At 38.7% G+C, this 21,262-nt stretch overlaps 1 protein-coding gene across 2 annotated transcripts in view; it reads left to right on the forward strand.

The window, feature by feature from the left end:
• The first annotated feature begins 445 nt into the window (after positions 1-445).
• UXS1 (UDP-glucuronate decarboxylase 1) overlaps positions 446-21,262 on the forward strand; it is a 47,089-nt gene continuing 26,272 nt past the window's right edge. Inside the window, exons 1-4 of one of the 2 annotated variants that reach the window (XM_088136566.1) lie at positions 446-726; positions 14,446-14,473; positions 18,656-18,707; positions 20,520-20,563. In XM_088136566.1, coding sequence (XP_087992692.1) covers positions 627-726; positions 14,446-14,473; positions 18,656-18,707; positions 20,520-20,563 — 224 coding nt within the window. In that variant the 5' untranslated portion in view covers positions 446-626. The remainder of the gene's footprint in view (positions 727-14,445; positions 14,474-18,655; positions 18,708-20,519; positions 20,564-21,262) is intronic. The other variant, XM_088136567.1, reaches the window with a different exon arrangement.

Here is a 21,262-nt window from a genome sequence, read left to right on the forward strand (position 1 = left end):
GGACTAGAACTCCCGGTCTCCCACGTTCTAGCCGGGGGCCTTCACCACTACATTAAGCTGGCTCTCACATACACATACGGCATGAGAATGTAACAAACTGCAGAGCCGTAACTATTACGATGGAATCAATGAGAAGAACATTTTTCCTTTGACAGTTGTTTCTGCTTCATCCTAAGTAAAAATTAGGAGAAAGCAAGAAAAATTGTGGACTTTGATTTTTCACCCACTGGCAGCAATAATCACGAAGCGCTTGAAATGATGAGAGAGAGAGAGAGAGAGAGAGAGAGAGAGAGAAATCTCCTACGCATGCGTAGTAGAGGAAAGTGACTTCATACTCCGCCACCTCAACGTCGGGTTCTTTCCTTCCGCCGCAAGGGTCTCGCTGCTTTGCCGAAGCCTGGGCTGAAGCGGAGGGAGGGCGGGGAGAGAGGTGGGGATGCACGTGCGCATGCGCGGTGCCTCTGCCAGGAACTGGCCTGGCTGCCGTTCCTGCTGCCGCTGCTGGCGCGGCGGGCTGAGGAGGTCGGCGGCGGCGGCGGCGGCGGCTCTGGGGTAGCGGGTGCAGCCGATGCCTCGCGGTGCCGAGCGCTGCTGCTCTCGGCTTCGTCTTCCCCGCCTGGCTGGGGATGCTGAGTAAAGGGACGCTGCAGCGCGTGCTGTCTGCCATCAATAGGAGACGGAGGATGAAGCTGCTGATGGGGCTCGCTCTGGTCGCCTACGTCGTCTGTAAGCGGGGGCATCTCATTCATGCGGCCCCCTCGGGCCGGCCGAGAAATCGGCACGCTCCCCCTGCGCCCGGAGGCAGCCCCGTCGCCCGGCGGCAGGCAGGCTCGGAGGCGTCGCACGCGACGCGGGAAGAGCGCAACAACAACGCCGGGGAGGGGGCGGGAGGCGGCAATCCCGGGGCTTGCCGGAGGTTTGGGGGTCACCTGAGATGGCCGGCTCCTTCGTCCGGGGCTGTTATTTTTCGAGGGGAAAGGATCCGGCGCCCGTCCTCCCTCCCTCCCTCCCCCCCCCCGTGTCTTCTGCCCCCGGGGCTTCCTTTGAAACTTTACAGGAGCCCAGAAGCAAAATTCTTGGACCTCCGATCTGCAGGGCGCCCCGGTTTAGGCCCTGACTAAACCTGGCCACCGTCTCTTTGCTTTGCTTTGGGATTCGCTATCGTGGTTTGGGGAGTTTTTCCTCCAATTTAATTGGGAGTGCCTGGGGCTGGCGGTTAAGGAGCTGACCTCTTCCCATCCTCAACGGATCCAAGAGGAATGTGCCCTGTCTTTGCAGGCAGAGCAGGGCTAATATAAGTGGGAATCCTGTTGCTGACTCTGGTTCCTCTTGATGTTTTGGGCTGCAACTCCAACTGGAGATTACAAAGCTTGTAGTCCAAAATATCAAGAGAGAGCGTCAAGGGTTAATTAACGGGACCTGCTCTCTGATTTGCTGGGCACCAGTAGGGTGGTTCAGTAAGGCTCTGGATTCCCTAGTAGCTGTCCAGGGTTTCAAGGCAACATCCTCAAGGCTTGAACTTAATGCGTCCAGCCATGCACCTGCTATGCCCATGCGCACTCCAGAGGTGCAATGTCAGAGCATGCAAACTCCAGCCATTTTGTACTTGCATTATGACATTTCACACCAATACATAAAGCACAAAACTTGCATTGTGATATTAAGATAGATGTTTCATCATTTTGAAGAAATTGCAGGTGGCTGCAAACACCCATAACTCTGCATTGTGTTACCACCTAAATCACAACTCAGGCCTACACCAGCTTGGTTCTGTCTAGATGTTTTTGGAATGAAATTCATGTACTCCCTATCTAGCGGCCTATGAAGTGAGTCCACGTGTGTTCTCATCTCTTATATTTAGAAAGATTTCTCTAATCAGAAATGCAACAGTTGATGGGAAAGAAAATGCAACAGTTGATGGGAGGCCAGCAGGTCATCCTGAATTGCCAAGAACATCTTATTTGAGTTAGGAAGTGTTGTGCCATCCCAACAGTGCAGAGCACTTCTCTGCCCTGCCCTGAGTCCAGGTACCTGGGTTGTAAATCTTAGTTTACAATCTGAAAGCTTGAGACCAGATTGGATAATGTCAGCTGAATCGACATGACAAATATTTGAATATTATAATGTGATTCTTGATCGAAAACAAAACTGATGGACTTGTTTGTATGCAGGACACTTGTTTTATATGAGATGTGTCAATGGAACATTCTGTGCTATTGGAAAGTAGCTTAGAATAGCCTTTCCCATCTGATATTCTCCATCTGTATAGTTGCTACAAGACTTACTGGTTCTGCTGACCAAAAATTATAATCTACACAACTGGAGGGCATCTGTTGAAGAAAGTTGGCTTTAAAGAAATTATCTTGCTTGCCAATGGTTTTGCAGTAGTGTGGTTTTATGCAAGTAGGCTTGTGTGTCATCTGTGATCTTCAGGCTTAAGATACTGGTGTCCAACCTGCTTTATGTAATCCACTGTCGATCGCTTGCATGATGTGATGCAGTGATACATCAGTGGCGGGGGTGACTTTTCCAAAGTTATCATTGATTCTGGATTTCCAATTGATTTCAGGAATTTAGCAGCTTTGGGTAAAGAATTTAGTAGGTACCTATGATACTTCAATTTTGCATGTTTAAGGAAACCAGTGAGATTTGTTATGTATTTGTGCTGCCTTTTGTAGGATATTAAGGCCTCCGATAGCCATGTATTTGTGATGCAAATGGATCTGCCTCAAATTCTCCCAGTTGGTATTTTGTCTTTGAGATAACTATTATTGCAGGGGTTCTCAAAAAGTATGACACAACCCTCCAGGGCTTTTGAGCAACTTGGAGAAGGACTTTTTTTTTTTTTTAAATGCCTTGCAATGACATAGCAGTTGTACTTTTGAGTATTACTAAGCTTACAAATTGTTTTCCACTTGCTTTCTTTTCCTATGAACACTAATTGTATTGCATTGTTCACATGATTACTTATAGTAGCATTATTTTGAAATGAAAATAAATGCATGTTTTAAATGCATGTCTTAAAAAAGTTTATCCATTAAAATTGCAAAAAAAATTGTAATTTTTTGGTAATTTATTTTGAGTAAAATATATCATAATTCATGAACCAGGGTTTATAATGCAGTTGAAATTGACATCATTTCTGTACTCAGCAGAACCCGTAGTTGGGTTCAGCTTCTCTCAGGGTCTAGCATCTCCACCTACCTAGTGTGAAGTAGGATATCTATAGTCTTTGGACTATCTGTAGAAGGTATGTGTTAGTAAAGCTCAGTATTTTTAACTTCTATTATAATACTGTGAGGTTATACCATTATTGTATTTGATATACAAATTAAAATGGAATTATTAAAAGAAAGTGGCGTTCTTAAAGCCAGTGAAATAATTGATTTTATTTGGGGGGGTGAAATGCAAATTCATTTATCACTTTAGGGAGATACAGATGAGAATATTTGTTTCAGAATGCTATATGAGAGCTTCAGAATGGGCATGGTCCTTCTGTCTTTCACTGTTAATTGTTGTTGGTGCTATTCATATATTAAAGTGACTTCAGTCAATGCCCAAGAACTCTGTTTGGCCTCAACTCTGCTGATTTTTACGAAGGCACTTCACCTGCAGGCTCTAAGTTAGGATGGTGTGTGACTTCTCTAATCAATGTGTAAGGTGTAGTTGATCTTATTCTGTTCTTCCTCCTTAGTACAATGGTCTTTGAATTTTTTTTCCTGTTTTTAACCTTTTAGCGAGTGAGCCACCTTAGGAATTGATCAGATTAACAAGTAAATAGAAGCCTGTTACTATACCGTGCTTAATAAAGAATTGGCAGGAAAGAAATGGGTTTGTCATGATTCGTAGTAATTCTTCACTTCTCTTGCACATACTAGCTTGAATGTTGATACAGAAAAATCAAAGATGTGGAAACAATTCAAAGTCAAAACATTTTGAGCTTTAAACAGCTGTTTTGAGTAGTTCATGCTCCCCCCCCCCCAAAAGCACACTTTCGTGACTTTTGCTTTGATAGTGAAAGAAGATGTTTCTATTTCAAGTGGAAGTGTTTCAAGTGTTCCATGTTGCTTTAGGAGGTTGTAATGCCTCTTGCATTATACTGCATTCTTTGGAGTTTTCCTCTCTGGCCTAACCCCGTAGGACTAGTCAATCCCCTGTTGCATTGCTTTAGGCTATGTGGAGGGGACCTGGAGGTGATTTTTGGAGTGGCATTTTAAGGAACATGTGGCACAGTGAAAGTGCCATTCTGGATCTGTCCATCTCTCTTGCCACCATTGTGCCATTACTTGAATACCCAGAAAACGTGTCTCTGTCTGTCTATGTGAATATAAATATATACACATTCCTGCAGGTAGAATGTAAATGCAGGAAGTATAACATTTGTTTGAGTGGCCTGTGGAGCTTAGGTGGTGTCTGTGTATACTCAGGTCCTGTTGATGTTGCAGTATAGTTCAGTACCTTTAAAAATGCACTGAGTCTTCATCCTCAAAGGCACTCTGAAAGCTTCACAATCATCAGGACAAAAGAGCGTGTATAGTGTGCATACACACACCTAAGCTTAGCAAACCAGTAAGGTAGCGCCTCTTCTAAAAGTTTGCTATGCTGATGGCTTTGGTTGGTTGGTTGCTTGAAGGAGGGCTCCTCTGGGGTTTTTGGGCTCGAGGGGATTTGAGAAAACAAAAAGAGTCATTTGGGTTGATTGGCTTGTTGAGCTTTTTGGTACTCATTGTTGCATTGACTTTTGTCCTTCTGTTTGTGGAAATTACAGAATGCATTTGAAAATGCAAAAAGTATCTGGTTGGCCTGCTAAGCTTGGTGGATGTATGCGTGCACTCTATTCACATTCCTGTGTGCTGTTGATGTAGTTCTTGGGACTTTCTTCTTCTTGGGTAATTTCTTGCAAAAGTATATTTTAACTTGTTGATTTGACCTCTTTGCTGCCACTCATCATCCCATTAGCATTTCAAGTGTAAGAAGAATATTTGCTTTGCTGAACAAGATTATATGCATGACTCATGATTAGTTTTTTGTTCTGTGTGCTATTGAGCACATAAATATAATTTATATTTAGGATGTACAAGGCAAGGAGGGATTTTTAATTTTCCAGAATAAAGCTTCTGTCCTGGGCATCAGCTCACTCTTTCTTTGTTTTCACTAATATTCTCATACTGTTAGGAGTAAGCTACACCTTCCTCTCTTCCCCTCCCCTCCCCTCCCCTCCCCTCCCCTCTCTTCTCTTCTTACAACCAACCAATGCCAGGCTGCCAAAGAGGAAGAAGTAAGTTGGAGGCTGGGGGGAGAGCAATCTGAACTTGTAAATATTGGGGTAGAAAGAGGCAGTCCATGTTCCTGATTGTTTGCAAAGTTAGGTTTTGGCATGCAAAGAGCTTTATTTTTAAAACATTTTGTAAATAAATCACATTTGTCATCTGACTGGAATTCATTTTCTGTCAGGATGTCTTCCTGTCCTGGGGGAGGTAATTGATTTGAAATGGGTATGTGAGAGATTAAGATCTCTGTGTTCTTTAAAAAGCAAATGCAAAGAACCACCCTAGTATTTTCTCTTTTTATGTTTCTTTCATTAGCTTTCCTTAGGCAAGGGAAGAAGGATACTTTTCTAATTGAATTTAAGAAAGGTAGCATAGGAGGTCAGTGAAGCCATAATGGGAGTGTTCCTTTACTTTTTTTCCTCTGCCAATCTTTCTGCAAAATGGCTTGCTGGTAGCACTCAGTATGAACTGCTACCCTCTCTGTTTCTATTCCAGAGATGAAAAAGTAGAGAACAAACCCCTTTTTCTGTGTACTCATTGTTTCCTACTGCTGAAATGTTTGAAACACTTTGTTTTATTTCACGAAACATGGAACGCTTAAGCTGCTTTGCGATTTGTTCCTCTGAAATGCAGACAATTGAAAATGTTTTTTACAGAATATTCTGGATGGGATATTTTGTTTTGACCTCAAAATATATTTTCTGTTTCATGAACATGCATAGAAGAAATTTTCACCAAGACAAAGCTGTGGAATAATTAAAAGTGTACAGTTCCTTGCAGAATGTAATTTGCCTGAGATTTCATATTCTAGGTATTGTTACTATATAATTGTACAAGAAGGTGAATCCTAGGATTTTGAGCATAGCCTATTTGTCAGAATTAACTAGTTCTCCCTTCTGTTTTTCATAGAGATAATAATTAGTACTGAAAAATACATTTGTGAATGTGTGTGTATTTTTACGGTGGTTACTTAAGTGTTACTATCTTAAGGTGGCAGTGCTATATAACTAAAACTAAAAATTATCCTGGAGTAAATATAGCCAGATATTTATTTTCATCTTGTAAATAAAGTTTAAAGAGTGGTTATCCCCAGTCTATCTTGCTGTTCCTAAAACCGTCAGAAGCTAGGGCAGGCAAGGACAGTGTGGAATCCTTATGTGAAGAGGTTTATTGGAGCTCAGTGGAGTAGTAAGTTTCTTGGGAGTGTTGGTTCTCAGTACTGCACAAAATAAAGAAATGTACACGCGTTTCTCCCACCACCATTTCAGAACCTAATGTAAGATCTTGGCCTTGTTGTTGTCTGCCATTTCCAGGGTCTTTGGGTGCCACTTTTCTTCTCCACATGATTAATTCATGACTAGTCAAAAATCATGTACTGTATACATGTATCACCACAAGTCATCCTCTGTGGATACCCAACTTAAATGTAAGCTTTAAAGTGCTGCATTCATTTGGCTGACGAGGCTGTGAGCAGTTGCCTGTCGCCGATAGGTATAAGGAAAATGAAAGCACTGTTGGGTCCACGTGACCAGCATCACTGAAGGAACTACGGATTGAAACAAAGACCTAGAAAGCTATGCTTCTGTACAGCTGACTCAGTATTGCCTATACAGAACACAGGCAGGCTGAAGTATAGAAGCTGAATGCATAGTTCCTTCCCTCCTCCGGCTATGACAGAACAGTCTAGATCAGCCTTAGGTTCTCTCCTGTTCTCTGGATAAGGATAAGGATAATCATGTCCTTAGATTATCTTCCCATGCAAATCATTTTCTGTGGAATTCTCTCTTTTTTATTGTATTTCTGCAGAATTTTGAATCACTGGTCAACTTATTGAGATGACATTCTCAAACCTTTTTTTTTTTTTTTTTGGTAGATTGTCTTTATAATATCTTCTCCTTCTGGAACATTATGCACCTAGCAGTTGCTGATTTCCTTCAACACAGTGTAAAAGGGTAATAGCTTTTGAAAGCTTAAACTATTGATTTTTCTTCCACAGATGGATGTGCTTACAATGCCTATTGCTTTTTTACAAAATGATTTAAGTGTTTCATGGTCTCCATGTTCTTTTCCTTGAAGTTTGCTATTAGTAAAATAGTCTCCTACTGTTTCCTGTTTGGAATAAAATAGCACTACAACACCAACATAATGCATAGATACAGTATCCTAGATGTAGTTCTTAATAGGCAAGTCGGTTTAGAGTTTGAAGAAACCACATTTCATTTTTAATATTGTATGTATTTTAAAAATGCTAGGAGAAAATGATTGCTAGAATGGTACAGGTACTTGGCTTTTAATTGCAAAAAATAATGAAAATTGGAGCTTAAGTCCTTGTTGAGCTAGATGTGTATTAGTGAGGAAAGACAGTCTTGACCATGAAATGCATAATAGCTGTAGCTTTCCAAGAATGCACATACTTCTTAAAGTGATGTAGGATTATGCTTGTCAGTGTTAAATGATTAGAATGGAAGTGTAAAAGGGACTTGGAGATCATCTTGCCCCATCCCCTGCAGAAATCAGCTCTTAGCAAACACATAGATGGATTTTCTCCATGATGATCTGTCCCTAACCTGGTCTTTTAGGTCTTCCAGTGATGCACTCATCATCACTGTAACTGAGTCCATCCACCTTGCTGCTGGTCAACCTCTTCTCTTTCTTTCCACCTTTCCCAGCATTTTTGATTTTTCCACAGAACTAGGTTTTTGTATAGTGTGTCCAAAGTAAGATAATTTGAGACTGGTTATTTGTGCCCCGAGTGAGAGTTCTGGGTTGATTTGTTTGACATGCCATTTGTTCGTTTTCTTGGCTATCCATGATATCCTTAGGAGCCTTCTCCAGCACTGAAGTTCAAAACTGTCAAGTTCTTTTTCTGACCTGCTTCTTCAAAGTCCATCTTTCACTTCCATAGCATATCACAGGGAAAACCATTGCCTGCACAATTCTGCCTTGTTTATTTCTTTAGTAAAGTTATATTTGACAAGAGGAGGCATTTGTATCACAATGAAAGGACTGCTTTGGCTAAAATTTTTGTTAGATATTTTGCTATATAGTTCTGGAGTCTTGAGTGTATTCTTTCCGTAAAGAAAGAAGCACTGCTCAGGAGAAAGGACTATTTTCTGTCAGTACTTGGAAACCCGACTTGTAGTTGTTGTACTTATTTCCATTAGCAGTGGGAATTAATTATTTTTTCCTTTTCAGTCTGGATGAAAATGAACTGGCCTGTGGGTTGCATAAATACCAATTAGAGGTAAAGATAAGAAAAAAACTTGAAGGTCATTTTTGTAAAATTGATTGGGAGTAGTTGGTTTAATTTTGATACATTGATTTACTTTGCTTGCTGGGAAGATATACTTTGCTCAGCCTCTAAACAGCAGCCTTTGCTTTTGATTCTTTATTTTTTAATAATTTTAATGAAGATTTACCCATATGAACACAAGCATTGCTACCATTCTACTACATTATTTCTTGAAGTATTTCCAAATATAGCGTCTACTGTATCTTAATCACGTTACATATCATTAAAAAAATGGAAATATTCTTTCCTTCAGTTTTTCAGGAAAAAAAAAAGCCCATTCAACAAGAGTTTTTCTAGATTTGTTTTCCACCTTCTGATATCTGTGTACCCTTCACACAGTTTTGGGTCACAGAACGTCCAGCAAGCATTGCCAAAATGGCAAAGAGTCCTGGAGGCTGTAGTTGAATACATCTGAAAATCACTGAGTAAGAAAGGCTGGCTTGAAAAATTCTGATTAGAATAACCAATGCCTAACTCTTTCAAGTTGAGCATAACCTTCAGGATCAAACAACTGAGTGAGGAACAGTTCTGGTTCAACTTCCCTAACATTTGGTTCTGATTTGTATGGACTGTACTATCACACGGTCAGTTTGGTTCCATTTCCGGATTGATGTACAGCTGAAATCCTTCCAGAGAAGTAAGGGAACACTTAGTAACACCATTAAGGTACAATTAAATATGTCCATCTATTGATGCCAGCATTTGAGATGGCTCTACTGGTATGCCAGCATATTTACTTTGTCCATGAAACTTAATGGGGCTTCCTGAAAATTAAGTCTTCCCCTAAGAATTTTATTTTTTCTCACTTTTATGGCAGCCTTCCACAAAATTGATCTTGACTTTCATAGTACGTGTACTGTTTTCGATCCGGCCTTTCCTAAAGTTAGGTGCGCTGTGTTTTCAGCCCTCAAGGTAAATATTTCAGATAGTAAGATATCCTATTAATTTTGATTCAGTAAGACTGAGCAAGAACAATTGCCTTATTGTCCACTGTAGTTAATGATAAAATGTAGCTAATGGGCTACAAGTAGACTTTTGGATATCCTGTTAAAAGTGAGTGGGTGGCTTTGAAGTTTTTTGGCTGTAATAATAAAATTGCCTTTTGTTTATGGAACCTTAAAAGGTTTTGTGACTAAATATCAGCTTGATCAAAGTAACACTGCCACTGCATTTATTTAAGCTTCGTGTCCATGTATTCTGTCAAACAATGCATAAACCTTTTGCCAAAATAGATATGCTGGGAGCAGAACAAGTTTGTTTAAAATAGAACACAAACATATGCAGCGTTCTCCCCAGATCCCATTAGCACAGTTAACATATTTTGGATGTTTTTATCCCTTGTCTATTACTCCTTGTGGCACATTCCCTGCCTATTACCCCTCTCTTCTCTTCTCTTCTCTTCTCTTCTCTTCTCTTCTCTTCTCTTCTCTTCTCTTCTCTTCTCTTCTCTGTACAAGTAAATTGCTACATAACTTTGTTTTAAAATAAATTCTGTGAGTTTAATCAGCTATTCTTAATGTTTGCAATTTTTTACTTTCACATACCGTTTCTTATCCACAGTAAGGACCGATCATTCTCTTTCTATTAGTGTGCATTTTAGAGTTGCATATATGATCTGGTCAAAGATTAACAGTTTGTTTTCTTGAATTAAGCATATGGAATTGGGCAATTGTTGTTATTATCGGAAGTATGAAATCATGAAAGTGACAGATCACAAATAGGGATCTGTTATTCCAGGGTTTAGCCCGTCGCTGTAAATTGCAGTCCTCTGGGCCAAATTTGTTAAAAATGATCTTCTATGTTCACTTAAATATGAGTAGAAATATGCATACTAGGGATTCTGATTTGTCTAGGTCCTAATCAGACATCTGAAGGTCTGGAAGAAAAAAAAAGCAAGAAAAGTGTTTTATTCTGAACCCCTTTCCTTTTGCTTTTTTCCCAAAACTTGAAAATGAAAAGAATTAGGAAATGTTTCCTATTGTTTATTTTTTAATTATACATAAAATTGATAAGATGTAAAAGAGATTAATCTGAGTTTAGCTCACACCAAATCAAGAAATGAACAAACATTAACAAGTTTTTATCAATACAGGCGAACCATTCCAGGAGTTTGTTTAAAAGAAGAATCAGCATAAAAAGGAATTGCTGAGTGTGACAGTTCAGATCCAGAAAATGAGACATTAGGCAACATTGCATCAGGCAAAATGCACATTCTGAACATTCATTACCTATTTTTATCAGCTTTTCTCTGAAAATTAGCATTTTCTGTTTGTTAGATACAGTGAAGGACAAACCTCTGAATACTTAACTTAGGCTACTTAAAAAAACCTAATAGGTTATTAGGTTTTCAGTGTTAATTTTTTACCTGCCTGCTTTTTCTAACCAAGAAAAAATGAAGAAATGTTGCATTCCTTAGAGTTCAGCAGCTTGTTGCTCCGTTTGAAGCAAAAATAAAAGAGTAAATTTAGTATATTGTATATATCTCAGTTCCCACCTCCCTCCATTTATTCCGTTGCTTCAAGTTTTCTGAATTATTTTGTCTCTATCCTGGATCATGTAGAGAGTTCTCTGCGTATTCAAGAGCATAGTTGGAAAACCCTGGCAGTGTGGACAGGTTTAGGTGAGATCTGGAAGGTACAGATGGAGACCCAATGATATTGGCATTATGGCTCCACCGTTCTTCCTCAGGAGTAAGTTTCCTGTTCCAGCTGAATACCTGGACAAGGCTATTTCCAAACTAGATCAAAAATCACTCAAAAGAATCAAGCTGTAATCCCCAATAAATCAAAAGTCCTTGTGATTCTCTATTCATAGAGATGGCAGCAACTTCTAGGGCAGAACATATGCATATATTATCTCATGCTATAGGTATAACAAGCAAATTGGCAGGCTACACATTTTGAATAAAACCTTGTTCTATTGTTTTCCTTTGGCCGATTTAATTTTTTTTTTTCAGGTTGAAAAAGAAGAAGTGGGTAATGTGTTTCCTCCTCTCCTCTCCTCTCCTCTCCTCTCCTCTCCTCTCCTCTCCTCTCCTCTCCTCTCCTCTCCTCTCCTCTCCTCTCCTCTCCTCTCCTCTCCTCTCCTCTCCTCTCCTCTCCTCTCTCCCACCAGCTTAACATATTTAATTCTGGCACAAATGTTTTAGATGATTAAGGTATCAAGGCAACCTTTTATTTGATTCAGTATGCTAGTTCATATCCCCAAATCTGCTATAAATAGCTGATGGGTCTCCAAGCAGCTTTGGGACACATTTTGGATAGAGTGATGCAGTCCTGTTTCATAAACGGATGTTCGCTTGCTTAGCATTTGATGCTTTTGAATCTGTTTTTCTTAGTGGCGTTAAAAATCTACGAGGCAGGGACTTCATGAGCTGTTGGAAATTGTAACTACAGAATTCTATAAAAAATGTACCTGTTTCAGAGGATATGCTTGGTTCTGGGGCACCTTTATTCATATGCTGCATTGTTCTAAACAGTCTGGTTAATCAGCAAGTAATCTATTTAAGTGTGCCTTGTGTGTGTGGTAAACAGTTCTAACCAGTGAACTTGCACTATGTTTGTAGATATCCTAAAGCAGCTTACGAGCATTGAATTGTCATTGCATAAAGGTTTAGGTGAGGAAAAGTGAGAGGGAGATGTTTGATATATTAAAGGTACCCTCTCTAGTATATTGGATTGTAGACGTGATACATTTCAACATCAGCCAGGGAACTATAGGAGTTGAAGACTATCATATCTACAGGCCATTGGATTGGGGAAGGCTGCTTTAAGGTGCTTTCTTTCAGCTTTCCAAGTAATTTTTGATACTTCTAATTAAAAAAAAAACAGTCATTGTGACCTTTTGAAAAATAAACTGTTTTGGCTCTTTTCTGCTTTCCTAAACTAAGGGAATAATGCTTTTAAATTGTAGCCCTCTTGTGTTTGAATCAACTCCAGGATCATAATCATAATTTCATCAGGTTGCAAGGGACCTCAGCTTGAAATAATGGCTATTTCATCGTTTATTAGATATGGAAAGCCACTAATTGTCATGCATGTTCATTGTCTAAAGCTACTTAATTAGCCATCTTATTCAGGCCTGGTGAAAGCAGCCAGCCTAGTATTGGGTTCAGCCGTGTTGTACCATAAGTTCCACCCTTTTGGGGAATATCTGCAATGTTGTGATTGTATGTATTTAGAAAAGAGTGGGCCTTACTGTGAGGGAATGACGCTGGGGTTGCTGTTTGCATTTGGGAAAAGCAGCTGCAGCCAGGCAGAAATGCTTTCCACCCCCACTTCCCCAAGGATAGACTGAGCTCATCCCTTCTCCCAAAGGGCAGTAAAGGTTAACAGACCCAGAAACTTGAGAGGAGATGGTCTCATTCATTCATTCATTCATTCATTCATTCATTCATTCATTCCCCACTCACAATTTACTCACAAGCATCCACACCAGCATTCTAGGTGTCTGGCTAATTGAGCCACACCCTGGAATGTCCTGCTGTCCATAGACAGTCTCATCCCACCCAAGTCCTTAGGCTACAAAAGTTTGGGTGTGTAGGAGAAAAGGAGAAGAAGACAACAAGCAGAGAAGAAAACAGAAAGCGATGTATGGAGTGTATGGCTATTATAGGCAAGCAAGAAGGCTATCAATCAATTGCCAGGACTACAAGCTACAGTAAGCAGCCCATTGTGGTGGGATTCCTGCCTGGAGCTTGGCTTAGTGCTTGGCCTGGAGCTCAGTAGCAACCAGAAAAAGAGCAACTACGCTGAGGCGGTACAAGAACCTTTGGAGGGAGGCAAATATTGAATGCTTTACAAACTTTAGGACTTTTATTTGTTATGAGGGCTAATCATCAAAGACTTATTTACGTGGCTACCTCAACTTGCAAAGCCTAGGGGGGGTGGAGTTAACCCAGGGCAACAGAAAAGGTGTATGCTACAATAAAGTATTTTGTACAATTACCTTCTATGCTGAGGTGTGTCCAGTCCTTGGGAAGCAAAGAACCCTCACACTTACATTGCAATGCTGCTTGTTTCACTATGACACACTGGTTGGATTACTGGCACTGGCTTTGCGGCTGATGTTGTTCTCTTAATGATGGAATTGCCATCAAGCTGAACTTTGGGTGCACTAACTAGAATAGTGAACTGGTGAAAAGACTCTTGTAAAGAATCTTATTCAAAGTCGTTCTAGGCTGTAGCTTGATCTTGATCTCATATGCGTTTATTTGGAGATAAATCAGTGGGACTTATATATATTGGGATGAGACATCAGCTAGAACAGTGTTTCTCAACCTCAGCAACTTTAAGCTGTGTGGACTTCAACTCCCAGGATTCCCCAGCCAGCACTGGCTGGCTGGGGAATCCTGGGAGTTGAAGTCCACACAGCTTAAAGTGGCTGAGGTTGAGGAACACTGAGCTAGAAGGTCCTTAGATCAAAGCTCTCCTCCTTGGCCACTTAGCTGTGCTATCCAATGGAGAGCAAATATTGCATTTGAAAGAATAGCCCAATGACTGGCAAGGGTGACACATGCAATCAAAATTAAGGGCTACTTGTTAACAATATTTTGACATATAAGTACTTCTGTGTTGAAAACAACATGCTAACCTGGCAATACCTATTTGGTCCACTGGATACTCAAGTAAATATTCATCTTTGAGAAACATACACACTTCTCTCTCTCTTCTCCCCTTCCTGGATCAAGATGAGTTAAAATACATGTATAGTAAGCAATTTCTAAGAACACCATTCCATTCCTGAAATAGGATATAATAAATTTCATTATGAACACATGTTACACAGATAGAATTATTAGGATCTTAAAACAAATGTATTATGAAATGATGTCAATTATTTTAAGCAATATTAATTAATGTCACTTTTTTTCTTTTTTTACAGCTGTATGGGGAAATGTACTCAACATGAGGTAATATTATACAGTTTTCTTATACATCTATATAGGTATAAAATGAGAGAAATGAGATAAATTATCCTGAGATTGTCAGTTTAATTTTGGATATTTGGATATCTGAATTCCCTTGTGCTGGTTAATGACCACAATAAAGTTTTTTCTATAGGTATAAAGTAATATTTTTTTCTTTCAAAATAAAGGAAATATCTCTTCTCTCAGCCTTGCTGCTTATTGCTAGAGAGGAAGAGGAGAAAATGGTAGCTAGCGTGATCCATTTCTATGATGGAAGAGGTCACCTTTGCTCATAGATTTGTGGAGGAACTGAATACAAGCATTGCTTACCCTTTTAAAAGGGCTGGACATTTCCCTGAAATACAGGACGTGGTATTCTGCATTTAAAGCAGGGAACATATTCCATCCAGAATGTCACATTTAAAGTAGGGAAGATTTTCCATTCAGAATTGTTCTCCTGGCTACATACCACATTTGCTTAATGTGAGAGATATTGGTCTTTCAGAAGAACAAGATGAAGAAGAAAAATGGAACTAGAAAACTTACATTAATCTGTGGCAACAAAATTAGTATTCCTGCTGTTTAATTCCTCATTCTTTTACAGACTTCTTGTATATCTGAACCCTAGGTCAAATTTAGTAGTCTAACCGTAGAATCAGCCATTTTATGTGGCAGGTCCATCACATGCACACAGAGGGTGCTATGTCTCAAGTACCTTCAAATGTATTTTGGGGGGGGGGTGTTAAACGAAAAATTTAAATGAAAGAAAATTAAAACTAAAAATGGCTCGTGTGAGAGCACATATCTCACAACACTTTAATCATTTTTTATTTCTACACTTCCATTTTTTGAAAAAGTATTTTTTCCCCTACTTTTTGAATTCAGTGGGCACCATCTAGGAATTTTGTCGTGGTGTCATATTGCAGCTCCTTTTCTGTCCAGTACATCAGATTGGCTTCCTGAAAGAGAATGATGCGGGTGGTTCATTTCCTCAAAATCTGGGGGAAAATAGGCTTCTTGCATTAATATTCCAGGTGAAGCATTTATGTACTTGACGTTCATCTTAAGACTTGTCTTTTCTGGCCCTTAGCTAATTTTTTCCTTCCTGATTTCCACAAAAGGTCAAAAGATTGTGTTAGCTGCCAGGAAAATACAAATAATGAATTGCTGTGTTTGGTTCTGACCCTGACAGTGCTATTTTTTAATGCTCACTGGATAGTTTCATGGAAAGGCAACTTTTAACTCCCAGTACTGTCCTTATTCTGAAAACAAAGTTACTAAAATCATCCTGCAGCCTTGACTAAATTCTGCAGGAGAAGAGTTACATGTTTGATTTGTAATACTGTTGACAAAACCTTTTACAGGGGAGGGTTGTTGTGACTATATACCCCAGTGAAAAACAGCCCTATTTTGCTTGCAGGATCCCCTTGCATAAGTGAAAGATGCTAAACAAGCTTTTATTTCTGTTTAGATGATTTGAAACTAAGTAAAGCCGTTTGGAATGTTTAAAAATGACACTGAGCTGTTACTAATGACCAAATAGAGGTTTCGTGGTTTTACTACAAACCTTTCTATCTGCAGAATTCCTTTTATGTGAATAATTTTAAAGAAAGACATTTGAACTCTGTGCTATTAAGCCAATTGCAAAGGATCATCTTTAGAATTTCAGCAGGGAACAGCTCCAAGGAAAGTATTCGTCTGAAGACAGAAATGGCATTTCAAGATATTGTCTTTTCCAGGTGCCATTTCTGTCTTCAGACGAATACCTTCAGGAGACCAATCATTTTCCTTTTCACAGGATGGCAAAGCAGCAAATCATGTTCCAGCAATAGTGGGGTATTTTTATGCTGAAGCTGCTGCTGAAGGAGAGACTTCTGTTTTGAAAACAGCATATAAAGAAGCTCTTTGAATAATACCTAACAGATTTATCAAAGGGCATATTAACTATTTCATAGGTAGTCTTCTGTACCAATGTATACCCCTGACCTTTTTTGCCTGCTTTAGCTGGAGACATATTGTGTAACTGACTCTTAATCAGATTAATAAATAGCCCTCACACAATCTCGTCTTAATTAAAATTTATTCTGTTCTTTTTCCACTTAGTTCAGGGAATCATAGATATTCTGATTTTATCTTCACAACAGTCCTATGAAGATGTCTAGGTTATGGGAGAACCCCTCTCTTTTACCTTATCTAGGTTCACACTGCCTGAACCAAAATCTCTCCCCTCTTGGTATAATGTTTTATTTGCTACATCACACTTAGCTCTCAGACTGAAACTGATCTGTCAATCTCGGCGAATCTTCCATGCTTCTTTGACATCACAGTGTTCATGTAGACGATATGCATATGCTCGTTATGCATTTTGTGAGTTACCTTGAGCACTTATTACATGTAGAACTTATTATTCTTACTAAGGCACAGTTGACATGCTTCATTACATTCACAGGATCTTACAACCTGGTTATATAAAGCAAGCAAAAATAACTCATGTAAGTAAATTGTCAGTTACATTTAGAGGTTACTGTCCAATCAGAAGAAATAGTATCCCCATTATGGAATACTCTGAAGCACAACACTAAAATTCTGCACCTAAAAATTAATAAAAAAGGAGTTCATTGACATCTAGTACTTTTTATTCACTGATAAATTCTTGTCTGCAAAGTTACTTTTGCTTGCTGGGCACTCAGTGTTCAATTTTTATGAAATGTATAGAAAATTGTGTTGAAAATTACTATATAAAATGCCTCCTTGTTAAAGAAAAAAGGGAGAGCAAAATGCTATCTATTGTCAATAGAAATTCAGTTTGGATTATTTTGGCAATAAAAATAAAAGTTTGTTGATGCTAATTTTGCAGAAGCAGCTTAGCCTAAAGTAAGCTGGAAGTATGTAGTAAGGCTGCTTTGGATAAAAATTTTGTTACTTATAAGATTACATTCAACTGTGGACATGATTTTCCCTAGCCAATCTTATTAAAGATAACTTTAAACTAAAGATTTTAGTTTACGACTTTGACCCAGAGCTCAGATGAGTATCATAGCTTCCTAGATGAATTTCTAAGTAAGTCAGAATTAATTGACTACAGCAATTATCTTTTCACTGGGATTCATAAATCTTGCTTACTGATTTGATAATATACTTGATGACAGTTTTGTGAGGCTTTCTGTTTGTCTTATGGTCAGAATAGTCAAAATAGGTATTTTTAAAAGATAAAACTATAGTGAAGTGTTATGTGATACTTCTTCAAAGTCTAATGTGTGAGCAGGACCAATTTTTGAGCCCATTTCCATTGTGGCTTAGTCATGGCTAGACTTTTAAATCATTTCATGATTATGTAGAACTACGTTGATATTAGACGTTATTCTGAGAATAGAACATCAGAGATAAGAATTGTGGTTTTCTAAATTCTGAAGACAGCATAGCTGAGTTTTTAAGAGTTATGTATTTGGCCAGAGTGAGGAAGCTAGGCTAGGAGTGAAAAAATAGATATTCCTAACATGCCTAGGTGATGCCTTCTGCCCCTTTCAGATTTAAATAAATGAAATTTAAAAGCTTCAAAATGGCTTAAATCTGGCATGTTCCCTGTATTTTCACTTGTACTTGCCTGACATCTCAGTCATTTTTAATTGTTGATGGCCAACACATTGTGTAAAATTGCACAGTGGATCCTGTGAGTGATTAAGGTTTCAGACCTGGACCCAAATTCACATCCCTGTCCTTCTGATGATTTTTTTTTTGGTGCCTTTGAGTCAGTATTGACTCCTGATGACTACCTGGACTAGTCCCTGCAGTTTTCTTGGCAAGTTTTTGGAAGATTTCAGAACTCCCATAGAAATAACCCTGAGTTCCTAGAGGAAAGGCAGCAAATAAATAAATAATAGTTGCTGACCCCTGAAGTTTATCAGCATTCAGGCACAATGTTAAAATTTTACTTTAGCGTTTCTGATTCATCTATTCCTCTTTTCCCCCCGGAGGAGAAAATTAGAAATTATGGTGACTTGTTATGTCTGAATACAGGCAAACTGTGGTCACTGTTAACAGCTGGTGGGTTGACAAGTGGCTTCTTTTTAAAAGAACATTAGAACACAGACACTAACATACATTCATCAGTTTTTCACGTTTTACCGTGCAACCACTGTGGCTTTGCTTGTTTAAAGTGTTTTCTTTCTTTGGCTTCCTACCCAGCAGGTCTATCCAGGATAATGGGGATCAAAAAGTAGAAAATAAAATCGAAGAGGTCAGTACACTATGTTCTCTATTTCTTTCCCCACTCCCTTTTAATATTTTGCTTTGCACTAATAAATCAGTTATCTGCTTTTTTCCTTTAATACTTCCTCTTGAATTGAACAGGCTTCTTTTCATTTCTTATGCTTGCAAGAGTATTCCTAGGAGTTGGTAAAAAAAAGTCAAGATGACCACAATGGTGCAATCAAAGTGACACACATAAAAACTGGGTGGAGTTTCGAATTCACCGCTGCAGCTGCCATCTTGATTTTTTTTTTTACCACAACCTGTGGGCACCCCTTCCACTTGAAAACTTGCAGAAACTCTCAAAACCTGGAGCTCCACCTCTGCGGACTGTTTTGCCAGCTTCTCATTTGTTTGTTGGGGGTTGGGGTTGGGGGAGGATATTTTTACAGAGTGTGCTTCCCTTAATAATGTCCCCATATTTTAGGATGGCAACCGACATGCATGTCAGTTCTTAAAAATATAATGCATACTTATGTGCACCACAAATAATCATCTACTGATCTTCAGGCCAATTTTCTCTGTGCAATCTCCTAGTATATACATCAGCATCAGAATAGACCATTTTGATTTCATGTTAATGGTTTGCCCTTGGTATTCTTAATTTTAAATATGCTTTACTGTTGCTAAAATGCAAGTGAGCTGGATTGAGACTTCAATAACTTTGTTGAAATCACCGGGGTTTATTTTAGTCATGAGTAACTTAAGTCCCAATGATTTCATTTGATCTATTCTAAGTATAGCTTAGAATAGATCAATTTCATTTGATCTATTCTAAGTATAGCTACGTTTGGAGCCATCCCAATATTTTCCAGGGCTTGCTTGTGTGTGTGTGTGTGTGTGTGTGTGTCAAAAACATAACATTAAATGGATGTGAAGAGCGGAACATATGAATAGTGTAAATAGGTAATTACTGTTTATAATATAAAATATCATTAGTATAACTTGTAAAAACCCATTCTGAATGTGTGACTGAAACATAAATGAATGAATTCTAGCTATTTGCTATAGGATTGTATTCATGCTCACTATGTAACTGAAATGGGGCCCTTGGTAGCTCCCAGTGAACTCCTTAGTTCTCTTTCACAGGGTTGAAGGAGTCTTTGGAGAAGATTTGGGGATGTAGAGGCAAGAAAAAAGAGCAAGGGGAAGAGCAGTGTTGATTATATCCAGGGGTGTGCTGAAGGGAGCTCAGTTTTGAGAGATTTGGGTTTTTAAAACATGGTTTGATAGAATTTGACATTGCAACCATAGAAGATAGCGAAACGATGTAGTAGAAGAGAGTGTCAAAGAAGAATGTGTACACAGCAACCTTCTCAAAGGGCAAGGAATGAAGGCAGATGCCGTTGGTGATGATGGGCGGGAGGGTGTTTAAGGAAGACCTGAGAGAGGGCAGGCTTAACAGTTGTCTGTCGCGATTAATCACTTGCATCTCTGGGTAATAACTTGATTAGTTCCAGATGAAGAGCAGGAAAGAACAAGTGAGAGAAACTGGATGTTTTCTATGCTGGTCTATGACCATAATAAAGATTTGATTTGATTTGATTTGATTTGATTTGATTTGATTTGATTTGATTTGATTTGATTTGATGTTTTTTGGGTTTGGACCATGACCTTTCTTGCTACCACCACCTCTGCCCTTTGTAACTGGAGAGAATCTTATTACGAGATTGGCAACACTGTCAAGTATATCCCTAAAATACTTTAAATGTCTTATAAGGCCTCTATTTTCTACCATTTGTCATTTTTAGTGGAAAAGATATTTATATAAAATTAAAATTAACTTTTAACTTTCTTTTAGGTTGTTGCACCTTTAAGGGAAAAGATCCGAGAATTAGAGAAAAGGTATGTCGATTTGTGCTTTCAGTAGATCATCTTTTGTCCTATTTTGAGTTCAGGCGAGGAGCTTAATTCAGAATACTTGGTCGGAGGACATCTTGCAGTACTGAAGGAACACCTGTTTGCAATAAATGCTACTGTCTTCTAATGGTAGTATTAAGTACAGATAGTCCTCGGTTAATGACTGCCTCATTCAGCGACAGTTCTAGAGTGAAATATGACAGAACAATAATGCTAAAAGGAGGAAGGTGGAACAAAATTGCTTGCTTCATCCAATTCTTTTCTGTAAATGTCAGTACCTAATGTTTTCCAAATATATTAATATTTGGAGTTTATTTTGAAAGTAAATGTAAGGATTTGGCATACAGTAACCTTCAACAGTGAACATTGATTGATCATATCTGGCATGTTGCCACAATTCTCTGGAAATATGTGACAGTCAACCTATAATAGCATGCAGTATATTTTCTAAATTCCATTGATCAAAGATTTCTTAAAAGAAATTCAATTTTTATTCCAAATTGAATGCTGAAATATAAATGGAGGATTTGATATTAGATAAACTTCTTTAGAGAAGTTTGGCTGAATAGCAGATTGAAAACAAACTATTGCAGTTATTTAAATTCTGAACTTATTTTAACATGAAAGTCATAATTCAAGCATTACTGTGAATTAAATACCAAAAACTGTCACCATTTTTTCTGC

This window comes from Python bivittatus, unplaced genomic scaffold, assembly GCF_059951505.1.
Source record: "Python bivittatus isolate LINGU-HERP-01145 unplaced genomic scaffold, Pbiv_v1 ctg000060_np1212, whole genome shotgun sequence".
In the NCBI taxonomy this organism is placed as follows: Eukaryota; Metazoa; Chordata; class Lepidosauria; order Squamata; family Pythonidae; genus Python; species Python bivittatus.